At 38.0% G+C, this 13,017-nt stretch overlaps 1 protein-coding gene across 1 annotated transcript in view; it reads left to right on the top strand.

Moving 5' to 3' along the window:
* Window positions 1–12,766, top strand: part of aasdh (aminoadipate-semialdehyde dehydrogenase) — a 23,810-nt gene extending 11,044 nt beyond the window's left edge. Inside the window, exons 8-14 of the mRNA XM_061978156.2 lie at window positions 3,028–3,259; window positions 6,390–6,496; window positions 7,732–8,347; window positions 8,424–8,587; window positions 8,644–8,769; window positions 8,843–8,974; window positions 11,905–12,766. Of these exons, the coding sequence (XP_061834140.2) occupies window positions 3,028–3,259; window positions 6,390–6,496; window positions 7,732–8,347; window positions 8,424–8,587; window positions 8,644–8,769; window positions 8,843–8,974; window positions 11,905–12,270 (1,743 nt within the window). The 3' untranslated portion in view covers window positions 12,271–12,766. The remainder of the gene's footprint in view (window positions 1–3,027; window positions 3,260–6,389; window positions 6,497–7,731; window positions 8,348–8,423; window positions 8,588–8,643; window positions 8,770–8,842; window positions 8,975–11,904) is intronic.
* The last annotated feature ends 251 nt before the right edge of the window (window positions 12,767–13,017 follow it).

The following is a 13,017-nucleotide window of genomic DNA, read 5'->3' as shown; positions in this document are numbered from 1 at the left end:
CGCGCAAAAAGGCACCGCGCGCGCACAGAAAGGCACCGCGCGCGCGCAAAAAGGCACCGCGCGCGCGCGCGCACGAAGTGGAGAATCAGCGTGCGATAACAGTTTTTATGCGCTCGGATTTTTGGCACTAATGTGACGCCATACGCAATGCTGCGAATGGTCGTGTTCCCAGGATGCAGAAAACAGTGTGCAGGTAAGACATGTCTTGTAAACCTTAAACTCAGAGCAAAAATACAAAAACCTCGGAGCTCACGGCAACCTCAGCATGGCATACATGATGAAAACAAAGGGAGTAGCATGGAGCTAGCATTACAAAAACACACAGTAGCAGAACGAGACTGAACCCAATATAATGTAGCTATTGCCGAGGGCGAACAATGGTCCTCTGCCAGAAAAAAAACGGCTAGACGGGCAACACTAATCATAACTGGAGACAGGTGTGTAAGCTCAAGGCTCCCAGCAATGGAAACATAAACAAAGAAGGGAAGAAGTGTTAGAAACAGAATTAAATACAATTTTTCAGAGATCAATACAACAAAACCAACTCCTGACATGAGCAGTGTTTGGTGGGTGTGGTAATGCACGGAAGGAAGCTTTGTTGTAGCGGTGTAGCGTGCAAGGACGGGAGTGGAAGAAGTGTCAAAAGATGGAGCTAACTGTTTTAATGACATTTAGACTTTACTTCAATCAATAACGGAGCAGCATCTTCTCATCCGTGGCTCAATAATACAACATCAATGCTGGAAATGTGTCCCGTGAAAAACCGTCCGACCGGAACCCTCTATTAACCAAAGTTCCTTGGGTGAATAATGTAAACTCATTACAGTTTTAGCGCTTTGATAGCTAGTCTAACTACTTTATATTATAAAATGGCAACAGCGGAGGATGAATGTCCTATAAGAAGGGAGAGAAAAAGAAGACGCTTATGATTACGGCTTCGGCACGGACTACAATTGCGGACGCGCGCACATTTTCAGGACTTATGCAGATCCCAAATACACAACAGCAGGTACCAGAAAGTAAGAAAAGTTTGTTTTCGATAATATTGCGAGACAAAACGCTAGATAATATGTCTGCTAATAGGTGCCATTTTGCGGTCCTTATACACACACCATAATAATACTCGTATGTTTAATGCGGCGACAATCCATCAAGCGGTGCGGCTTCATAGCTTACCTAAGTCGTACTAAAGACATTTTGACCGATTTTTGAGCGCTGTGTGTAATGTTCTATATTCTTAATGGAACATTTAAAGTTTTGGTGTTGTTTACTGCCATCATATTGCAGTCTACACTTATCTCTTATTTATGGCTGCCATCTACTGGTCACGCATATCATTACACCATGTACCAAATAAAATTGCTTCGAGGTCAGTAAGCACAACCAGAATTATGCCGTACATTAGGTGCACCGGGTTATAAAGTGCACTGTCGATTTTTGAGAAAATGACAGGATTATAAGTGCGCCTTATAGTCCAAAAATACGGTAGTCTTATTTTGTATATTCCGTAATTTGAGAATGCGTAAAACCATCGCATCTAATAGAGAATGTCTCATTTGTACCCCTGGTGGTGATATCTATCAAAATGAGGGTGGTCCCAAAAAGGAGGGATTTTTCAAATTCACTGTGTGTCGGTTTTAAAAGTGCTCCCCCTCTGGTCAACATGAAACAACAAGTGGGTGTACAAATTTAAAGTGCTCCCCCTCTGGCCAACAAATGAAATAACAAGTGTGTGTACAAATTTAAAGTGCTCCCCCTCTGGTCAACATATGAAACAACAAGTGGGTGTACAAATTTAAAGTGCTCCCCCTCTGGCCAACATATGAAATAACAAGTGTGTGTACAAATTTAAAGTGCTCCCCCTCTGGTCAACATATGTAATAACAAGTGTGTGTAAGAAATTGAAATGCGCCCCCTTTGGCCAAAATTAATAAAAATAAAATGTATATAGAGACATACTGTAATAACTTGAAGTAAATAATGAAGATTAAAAACCAATTACAAACAAAACATTCAAAAAATAGAAAATGAACTAAAAGCAGTCTATTTTTCACAATATGTCGACTTTTGTCTTATAAAATTGGGAACAATTTCTCATATTCTTTCTGTTTCTGTAATATTGCAATATTTTCTTGTAAAGTTATTACTTTTTTATGTAAAATTATTACTTTTTACTGCAAAATGGTGACATTTGTCATATAAAATTCTGACTTGTGTCACAATAATGCCAATTTTTTTGTTGTTCTTGTAAAATTGTGACATTTTTTGAGTAAAATTATGACTTTTGTCATAATTTTGCCAAGTACAATTCCGAATATTATTATAATATTGCTTTTAAGTTTTCTTATAAAATTGCGACTTTTGTCGAGTAAAATTACGACTCTTTTCATAGAATTGTCGAAATGTTAAGCTTGTCTTGTAAAATTGCGATTGTTATTGACTAAAATTCCAACTTTTATCATAATATTGCACAAATGTTCAGTTTTTCTTGTAAAATGTTGACTTGCGTCGAGTAAAATGACGACTGTTATAATACTGCCAAATGCTAAGTTTTTCTTGTGAAATTGTGACCTTTTTCTTGTGAAATTCCAACTCATTTTTTACAAATTAATTTAAAAAAACGATTCCGATAATTTCCGATATTACATTTTAAAGCATTTATCGGCCGATAATATCAGGCCATCTCTATTTTGAATCTAATGTTATTTATTTGTAGTCATTTTTCTTTTTAGCATTCATATTGCTTGTACTTTGCTGTTCATCCATTTACAGTGTAATGTGGTGCACACTTACACATTTGAAATGGGTTTAATTCCCAACAATAGCATCACAAAAAGTCGTTAAAAACACTGTTTGATAAATGCTTGTCAATGTAGAAAATTCATTTAAAAAGGGTGTGGAACTTTTATGATAATTAATTATATGTTTTTTTGAAGCTACTTTAAAGTGTTTGCTGACGTCAAAGGGCGTCAAGTAATTTGTTTGTCATTTTTAATTGTTTTCTTGAACCTCTTCATTCCATTCCAGCTGTTTCTGAGTCTGCCAGAAGTTGAGGCGTGTGTCGTGTCTCTGCACGACAAATCCCGTCTGCTCGCCTTTGTTGTCGCAGAGGCGTGCCAGAAAGAGGCTCCGCCCTCTTCCTCTCGGTGTAGCAGGAACCCGAGGCAGCGCCTCTTGGAGCAGCTGACTCCGCTGCTGCCTTCTTACGGCATTCCTGACACGCTGGTGCTCGTCCCGGCCTTGCCTCTGACTCCTCATGGTGAGCATAAAAAAAGAAAAGAAAAAGTAATAAAAAGTCCCTAACTGTGTGAATGTTGTTCCAATGTCAAAAAGCTTCCTTTCTAATATTAGTCAGTGCCAAATGTTTCAGGCGCACACCTCAGAGTCATATAACTTGGTACTTGACGCATGTTAACGAGAGATGTCCGATAAATGCTTTAAAATGTAATATCGGAAATTATCGGTATCGTTTTTTTATTATCGGTATCGTATTTTAAAATGTTTTATTAAATCAACTTAAAAAACACAAGATACACTTACAATTAGTGCACCAACCAAAAAAACCTCCCTCCCCCATTTACACTCATTCACACTCATTCACACAAAAGGGTTGTTTCTTTCTGTTATTACCGTATTTTCCGCACTATAAGGCGCACCGGATTATAAGGCGCACCTTCAACGAATGGCCTATTATAAACTTTGTTCATATATAAGGCGCACCGCATTATAAGGCGCATATAATAGATGCTACAGTAGAGGCTGGGGTTACGTTATGCATCCCGTAGTTGCGAGACCTGTTGTGGCTCAATATTGGTCCATATATAAGGCGCACTGTCAGCTTTTGAGAACATTGGAGGTTTTTAGGTGCGCCTTATAGTGCGGAAAACACGGTAATATTCTGGTTCCTACTTTATATATCAATATAGATCAATACAGTCTGCAAGGGATACAGTCCGTAAGCACACATGATTGTGCGTGCTGCTGGTCCACTAATAGTACTAACCTTTAACAGTTAATTTTACTCATTTTCATTAATTACTAGTTTCTATGTAACTGTTTTTATATTGTTTTACTTTCTTTTTTATTCAAGAAAATGTTTTTAAATTTTTTTTTTTTAAAGGACCTTATCTTCACCTCTTCACCATACCTGGTTGTCCAAATTAGGCATAATAATGTGTTAATTCCACGACTGTATATATCAGTATCGGTTGATATCGGTATCGGTAATTAAGGGTTTGGTCAATATCGGAATATCGGATATCGGCAAAAAGCCATTATCGGACATTCCTAATGTTAACATTAGCAAAATTATTAGCAGATTTTTCCTCCTTGTCATATAACTTGTTACTTAACATTAGGATGCTAACTTTTTAAATTTTTCAGGGTTACACCTCAGAGCAAAAAACCTTAGTACGTGACACATGTGCACTGTTAGCATGCCAACTTTATTAGCTAATATTTCCGACATACTCCTCAGAGTTGTACAACTTTGTCCTAGACACATGTTAACTGTTAGCATGCTAACTTCTTTTGTGCTAGTTTTGCAGGCGTAAACCTCACAGTTTTAAAACTCGCATGCTAATGTTGCGTCTGACCAGCCTTTCCTCCCAGGGAATTAAAGTCACTGGTCAATCCCAAATTCTTTCAGATGACATATATGCAGAGTAAGAAGGACCATCAAGACAGAATAGGAATATTATCAAGTTTTACTAAAGCTTTAGAAGACCAGCCCACATCAATACAGTCATACCGTCATCTCGGGATGGTCTAACATTCAAAGAGGAAGAGACAACTTCTTGAATACAAAAACAGACTCCACCCTGTCCAGAAAGGAATACAGCCTCATTGTTAATATTTCAGGCATACACCTCAGAGTTGTACAACTTTGTCCTAGACACATGTTAACTGTTAGCACGCTAACTTTTTTTGTGTGCTAGTTTTGCAGGCGTACACCTCACCGTTTTTAAAATTTGGTACTTGACACATGTTAACTATTATCATGCTATTTTTTTTAGCAGGTGTACACTTCGGTCATATACCTTGGTACTAGACTCATGTTAACTGTTAGCATGCTAACTTTATTAGCTAATATTTCAGGCATACACCTCAGAGTTGTACAACTTTGTCCTAGACACATGTTAACTCTTAGCATGCAAACTTCTTTTTGTGCTAGTTTTGCAGGCGTACACCTCACCGTTTCTAAAACTTGATACTTGACACATGCTAACTATTACCATGCTATTTTTTTTTTTAAGCTAATTTTGCAGGTGTACACTTCGGTCATATAACTTGGTACCAGACTCATGTTAACTGTTAGCATGCTACCTTTTTTCCCCCCTAGTTTTGCAGGCGTACAGCTCACCGTTTTAAAACTTGGTACTTGACACATGCTAACTATTAGCATGCTATTTCTTTTAGCTAATTTTGCAGGCGTACACTTCGGTCATATACCTTGGTACTAGACTCATGTTCACTGTTAGTATGCTAACTTTATTAGCTAATATTTCAGGCATAAACCTCAGAGTTGTAAAACTTTGCCCGAGACACATGTTGATTGTTAGCATGCTAACTTTTTTTTGTGCTAGTTTTGCAAGCGTACACCTCACCGTTTTAAAACTTGGTACTTTACACATGCTAACTATTAGCATGCTATTTGTTTTAGCTCATTTTGCAGGCGTGCACTTCGGTCATATAACTTGGTACTAGACTCCTGTTAAGTAGTACCATACTAACTTTTTCAGCTAATATTTCAGGCATTCACCTTAGAGTTGTATAACTTTGTCCTAGACACTAACTATTAGCATGCTATTTTTTTTTTTAGCTAAATTTGCAGGCGTACACCTCAGAGTCACATAACTTGCCATCTGACACGTGTTAACATCAGAATGTAAACATTTTAACCAAATTTTCAGGCGTACACATCAAAGCAATATAACTTGGTACACTCCACGTTAACTGTTAGCATGTTTATGTTATCATGCTAACTTTTTAACCTAATTTTGCAAACATACACCTCACACTCATATAACTTGGTCCTTGATACGAGCTAACTGTTAGCATGTTATCATTAAGCTAATTTTGCATGTATATCCCTCAGACTTCTATACTTTACGCATGCTAACTGTTAGCACGATAGCTTTTTTTAGTTCAGTTTACTGATACGTTTTTAGAGTCACGTACTTAGTTCATTGACGCTACCCGGCCAACACGCTGCCCATTAGCGTTTTGGCTCGGCTTCGACATTTTAGCATTTACAGGCAATTTCTCCGGAAACTGCAAAATCAAGTTGTTTATGCGCTGTAGTTGTTAGCTTTGGCGGCTAACAGTCCAAACAATAAACCTATCAAACGTTAGCACTCGGCACATCCTTATTTGTTGTTTGGCTGCAGGCAAAGTGGACATGCGGGCGCTTGTGAAAATATACCAGAGGGAACGTTTGGACCCTCCACATGAAGATGTCGCCCAACTCGGGCAAACTCTACGAACTTTATGGCAGGTATCACACGTTTCCATTTTTCACTGCACGGTATCTACTCTACTCTATTTGCTGCTGTTGTCATACACGGCTTTTAATGGCGAAAACACTGTTAGCATGCCAACTTTATTAGCTATTATTTCGGACATACTTTTGGACATTAACTGTTATCATGCTAACTTTTTTTTTGCTAGTTTTGCAGACGTACACCTCACAGTTTTAAAACTTGGTACTTGACACATGCTAACTATTAGTGTGCTATTTTTTTAAGCAATTTTTGCAGGCGTACTCTTCGGTCATATACCTTGGTACTTGACTCCTGTTAACTATTAGCATGCTAATTTTTTTAGCTAATATTTCAGGCATATGCCTCAGAGTTGTATAACTTTGTCCTAGACACATGTTAACTGTTGGCATGCTAACTTTTTTTTGTGCCAGTTTTGCAGGCGTACACCTCACAGTTTGAAAACTTGGTACTTGACACATGCTAACTATTAGCATGCTATTTTTTTTTTTTAGCAAATTTTGCAGGCGTACTCTTTGGTCATATACCTTGGTACTAGACTCCTGTTAACTGTTAGCATGCTAACTTTTTTTGTGCTAGTTTTGCAGGCGTACACCTCAGTTTGAAAACTTGGTATTTGACACATGCTAACTATTAGCATGCTAACTTTTTTTTTTTTGCTAGTTCTGCAGGCGTGACAAAAACACACTTGCTAACGTTAGCTTACCTTTTTGCTGCAGTATTATATATATTTATACTCCACAGTGTCCACTTTGCTGCAGTGGCCCTCAGTCTCTTCTTGGATCAAATGAATCTCCTTACCGTGGAAGTGATTACAGGAGACTAGAGATGTCCGATAATGGCTTTTTTGCGTTAGTGCTGCAAGGGGTTCTGGGTATTTGTTCTGTTGTGTTTATGTTGTGTTACGGTGCGGATGTTCTCCCGAAATGTGTTTGTCATTCTTGTTTGGTGTGGGTTCACAGTGTGACCTGTATTGCTGTTGACCAAGTATGATTTGTATTCACTGGTGTGTGTGAAAAGCCGCAGATATTATGTGACTGGGCCGGCACGTAAAGGACGTGCCTTTAAGGTTTATTGGCGCTCTGTACTTCTCCCTACGTCCGTGTACCACTACGTACAGCGAAACCGATACCGATAATTTCCGATATCACATTTTAAAGCATTTATCGGCCGATATTATCGGACATCTCTACAGGAGACTCTCACTCTCGTCCATCGTTTCTCTCAACAGGAAGCGCTCGGTCTTGACGACAAAGCGGCCTTGGACGAGGGGTCCAATTTCCTCTTCAGCGGTGGAGATTCCCTGAAGGCGCTCCGCCTGTGCGAGGACATCCTGGGCGCCACAGGAGCCAGCTCACCTCAGCTGGTGGAGGTCCTTCTTGAGGGGAGCTTCGCCGACGTTCTACGCCACCTCGCCGGCCAAGCGAGGCCTGGCAATGGCGTCGAGGGACGCAAGCGGCGAGCTGAAACGGCGATCGCCGCTCCTGCGAAGAGAGACCGCAGAGCGATAGTTGCACCACAAGGGAGCGCCGAAGACGGGCGGGCTTTCAAAGTCCTTAGACGAGGAGGTGATTTTGGAGAGATGAGCACCAGAAGTGTTGAGTCCACAGCGCTGTCCCTCAGTGTGAGCTGGTCCTCAGACACGGGCCGGTGTGTGGACGCCTCGCCGGTGCTCCTCGTCCAGGAAGGACAAGACGGCGTCCAAACAAGCGTCTTCATCGGCTCTCACTCCCACAGGATGCAGGCTCTGGACTTGGACACCGGCCGCCTCCTATGGGAGCGAGTCCTCGGGGGTCGGATAGAGGCGTCGGCCGCCGTGTCCCGGTGCGGACGCTTCGTGGTCGTAGGTCCGATCGACTTGTTCTCGCCGCCGCCGCTGGTTGACCTCGGTCTTGACCTCGGGGTGTTTCTGCTCCTCCTCAGGGTGCTACGATGGAGGGGTGTACGTCCTGCAAGCCGCCTCCGGGGAGACACACTGGGTGTTCCAGACGGGGGACGCGGTGAAAAGCTGCGCCGCCGTCGACCCCCTGACGGGCCTCCTGGTTGTGGGGTCTCACGACGGGTTCGTTTACGCCCTCAACCTGGAGGTGAGCGAGGAAGTCGCCAGCGACGTATGCAATCTTTTTACACGTCTTTCGTTCAGCTCCTGCAGTGCGTTTGGAGGCGTCACTGCGGGGGCGGAGCCGTTTTCTCCTCCCCGCACCTCGACGCCGCCCGCCGACAACTTTACGTGGCGACGCTGGGCGGCAAGCTGCTGTGTCTCCACCCCGTGAGCCACACCTCCTTTCGTTGGTTTTTATCATCAAACACTTTTGCCCTACGTGTGCTTGTGTCCGTTTCAGGACAGCGGGGACGTCCTGTGGTCCCACAGTCGGGACGCCCCCTTCTTTTCCTCGCCGAACGGCTCCTCGAGCGGCGTGGCGATCGGATCAGTGGACGGAAACATCTGCTGCTTCAGCAACGTGGGGGAAGCGGTGAGAAGAAGCTCCTGTTGACCACAAGTCACTGACAATGCACACGCATTATTAGTCCCGTTTATTTATTAGTTATGACAAGAAGTGAATTATATTTATATAATGCTTTTCTCTAATGACTCAAAGCGCTTTACATAGTGAAACCCAATATCTAAGTTACATTTAAACCAGTGTGCGTGGCACTGGGAGCAGGTGTGTAAAGTGTCTTGCCCAAGGACACAACAACAGAGACTAGGATGGCGGAAGCGGGGATCGAACCTGGAACCCTCAAGTTGCTGGCACGGCCACTCTACCACATGAGCTATACCGCCCAAGAATGGAACTCCAATTTGATGAGTTGCTTTTGGGGCGGTGTGGCTTGGTCGGTAGAGCGGCCGTGCCAGCAACGCGAGGGTTCCAGGTTCGATCCCCGCTTCTGCCATCCGAGTCACTTGCCGTTGTGTCCTCGGGCAAGATACTTTACCCGCCTGCTCCCACACTGGTTTAAAATGTAGCTTAAAGATGTAGATTATGGGTTTCACTATGTAAAGTGGGTTGAGTCTCTAGAGAAAGGCGCTATATAAATATAATTCACTTCACTTTTGTGCTTTATTCCAAAAAACATAAAAAATGGGTTAATTAGTAGAGGTGCTGAAAAAATTATATCACATACAAATCCAAATTTAATTCATTCCGATCCATAATTTTTTTTTTTATAGTCACATTTTTAATCATTTATTTTTTAGAACTGATATTTGGTTTTAAAAAAACAACTATAATTGATGTAATTATTATTATTATTATTTTATTTTTGGTTTTCCTATTTTTTTTAAATATTGGATTTAGTAAGTATTATATATGTATGTCCAAATGACAGCAGCCAAGACTGTTTTGAAAAGGTTTTTATTACAATTAATATGCAAAATATTACATTATAATTGTCACCTCCAAAATTGAATAGAATCACTGAGGTGAATAAAGTCTATCCTAGCCTATTGTATAATTTGATATAGACATACAGTAGTTTTATTACCATGTAATACCTTTCCTGACCAGCTGAGGACCCTCAAATATTTTAATTCACTGTAAAGCTGAGACTTTTTAAATTTGTAATAATTTCGCATACAAATGTTTCCCTTTGTCATTATAGTGTATTGTGTGTCGAATTCTGAGGTAAAATACCAATTTAAATTATTGAGATAACGGTTCTGTGCGGAAATGTTAAATGTTAAATATGTAATAAATACATGAATAAAATCAATTATTATATGTTTAATTTTTAGATCACAAAAAAATATAAATTTGAGCTAAATTAGCATACAAAATAGAAGTAAAAAAAATAAAAATAAATATATTTGAGTTTTAATTTATTAAAAAAACATTGTAATTTAAACTAAATTAGTATATCAGAGTGTGAAATAAATTATGGAATGGATGTCAAAGTACTAATATGATCCGGTTTAAGAGGCTCTTCAAACTAGGAGAATTCTGATAAACATCTTGAATTTTATTTCAAATTAGATAATTTTTATATTATTATGTGAGTCATAACTGACTGTTTTATTTAGAATTCATTGATGTAAATTGTGTTACAAAATGAGAACTGGGAGTGAACATATGTGTTAGTCATCCCTATGAATTAGAAAAGGGGTGGGATAAAATCAAATTTGCTTCTTCCTACTCCTTTTCGGACATGTTGTAAAGACAAATAAAAGTATGTCAAATTTGTGATGCAACATATTGTAACAGTATACCGGTACATGTTTGAAATAAACTTCAAACAACCAACCAAGTTAGAAAAATATAGGATAAAATAAAAAGACTAAAATATATTTATTTGTATTTTTAATCATTAAATTTATTTTTGAATTTAAACTAAATTAGAATGGGGAAAAAAATAGAAGTGGAATGGAATAAATATATTTGATTTTTAATTAATTTAAAAACATTGTAATTTAAACAATTCGAATAAAGAAAATACAAGTGGAATAGAATAGAATAAATATATTTGAGATTTAAGTAATTGAAAAACATTTACACAAAATTAGAATAAAAAATAGAAGTGGAATAGAATAAATATATTTGATTTTTAATTAATTTAAAAACATTGTAGTTTAGACAATTCGAATAAAGAAAATAAAAGTGGAATAGAATAAATATATTTGATGTTTAAGTAATTGAAAAACATTCAAACAAAATTAGAATAAAAAATAGAAGTGGAATAGAATAAATATATTTGATTTTTAATTAATTTAAAAACATTGTAATATAAACAATTCGAATTAAGAAAATAAAAGTGGAATAGAATAAATATATTTGATTAAGTAATTTAAAAACATTTAAACAAAATTAGAATAAAAAATAGAAGTGGAATAGAATAAATATATTTGATTTATAATTAATTTAAAAACATTGTAATTTAAACAATTCCAATAAAGAAAATAAAAGTGGAATAGAATAAATATATTTGATGTTTAAGTAATTGAAAAACATTCAAACAAAATTAGAATATAAAATAGAAGTGGAATAGAATAAATCTATTTGATTTTTAATTAATTTAAAAACATTGTAATTTAAACGATTCGAATAAAGAAAGTAAATGTGGACTAGAATAAATATATTAGATGTTTAATTAATTGAAAAACATTTAAACAAAATTTGAATAAAACATTGAAGTGGAATAGAATAAATATATTTGATTTTCTAATTAATTTAAAAACATTGTAATTTAAACAATTCGAATGAAGAAAATAAAAGTGGAATAGAATAAATATATTTGATGTTTAAGTAATTGAAAAACATTCAAACAAAATTAGAATAAAAAATAGAAGTGGAATAGAATAGTATAATAAAAAATCAGATAGTAAAATAGAATAAAAAGATGACAGAATGTGTTTAGAAAAGCGTCAAAGTATTTAATTGTGTGGTTTTTTTGTGTGTGTTTCTTTCAGCTGTGGCAGTTTCTAACCCAGGGTCCGGTCTTCTCGTCTCCGTGCGTCACAGCCGGGCAGCAGACCATTCTGTGCGGCTCACACGACGGTGGCGTCTACTGTTTGAACGCCCACGACGGCTCTTTGCTGTGGACTTTCCAGACGGCGGGCAAAGTGTTCTCCAGTCCGTGCGTGTTTGACGAGGGGCGTCTTGTGGGCGTGGCCTCCACAGAGGGCACCGTCTACATCCTGGACGCTCAAGGTGGACAAATGCGGTGTTCGTGCAAACTTCCCGGAGAACTGTTCTCCTCCCCGGTGGTGTTTGGACGCTCTTTGGTAGTGGGCTGCCGTAACGATTATGTTTATTGTTTAACACTGGAAACATAGCTTTTTATATTAAAAGGAGAGCATTTTTTTTTTACATAGAAGTTAATTCCACCCAGGCACACAGAAGCAACCAGTTAGTTCAGACATGATTTAATTACATATTCATCACATTTGTCATCTTCTTAAGAATTGGTCTTCATGAATCTCTTTTTTTAGTGGGACAAAAAGTGCAAATGATACCAAACATGTAACACTATTGTACACCAGCAAATAATTGTACAGTACTTACTTACAGATCATTACACCAGTGCATGATGGGAGGGGTGGAGGGCAGGGCAGATCAGGTCAGGTCAGGTCAGGTCAGGTCAGGTCAGGTCAAGTCAGATACTTTACAAGACAGCAGTGACGTGCGGCAATTTTCAAGGCAGGTGAGGCACTTAAGAGCTTATCTTTTTTTTAACTTTAAATTCAAACACTCTCGGTGAGAACGTGAGAACGGGCACCCAGCCAGTCATGTGGAAGCTCACAGAGCAGGCATCTATAGGGCGGGTCTTCCTACATATGTTTATTTATTTATTTATATATATATATATATATATATATATATATATATATATATATATATGTGTATATATATATATATATATATATATATATATATATATATATATATATATATATATATATTTGTATATATATATATATATATATATATATATATATATATTTGTATATATATACATGCAAATATATATTTGTATATATATATATATATATATATACATACAAATATATATTTGTATATAT

Source organism: Nerophis lumbriciformis, linkage group LG18 (assembly GCF_033978685.3).
Source record: "Nerophis lumbriciformis linkage group LG18, RoL_Nlum_v2.1, whole genome shotgun sequence".
Taxonomy (NCBI): Eukaryota; Metazoa; Chordata; class Actinopteri; order Syngnathiformes; family Syngnathidae; genus Nerophis; species Nerophis lumbriciformis.
This window is presented reverse-complemented; position numbering and strand designations above follow the sequence as displayed.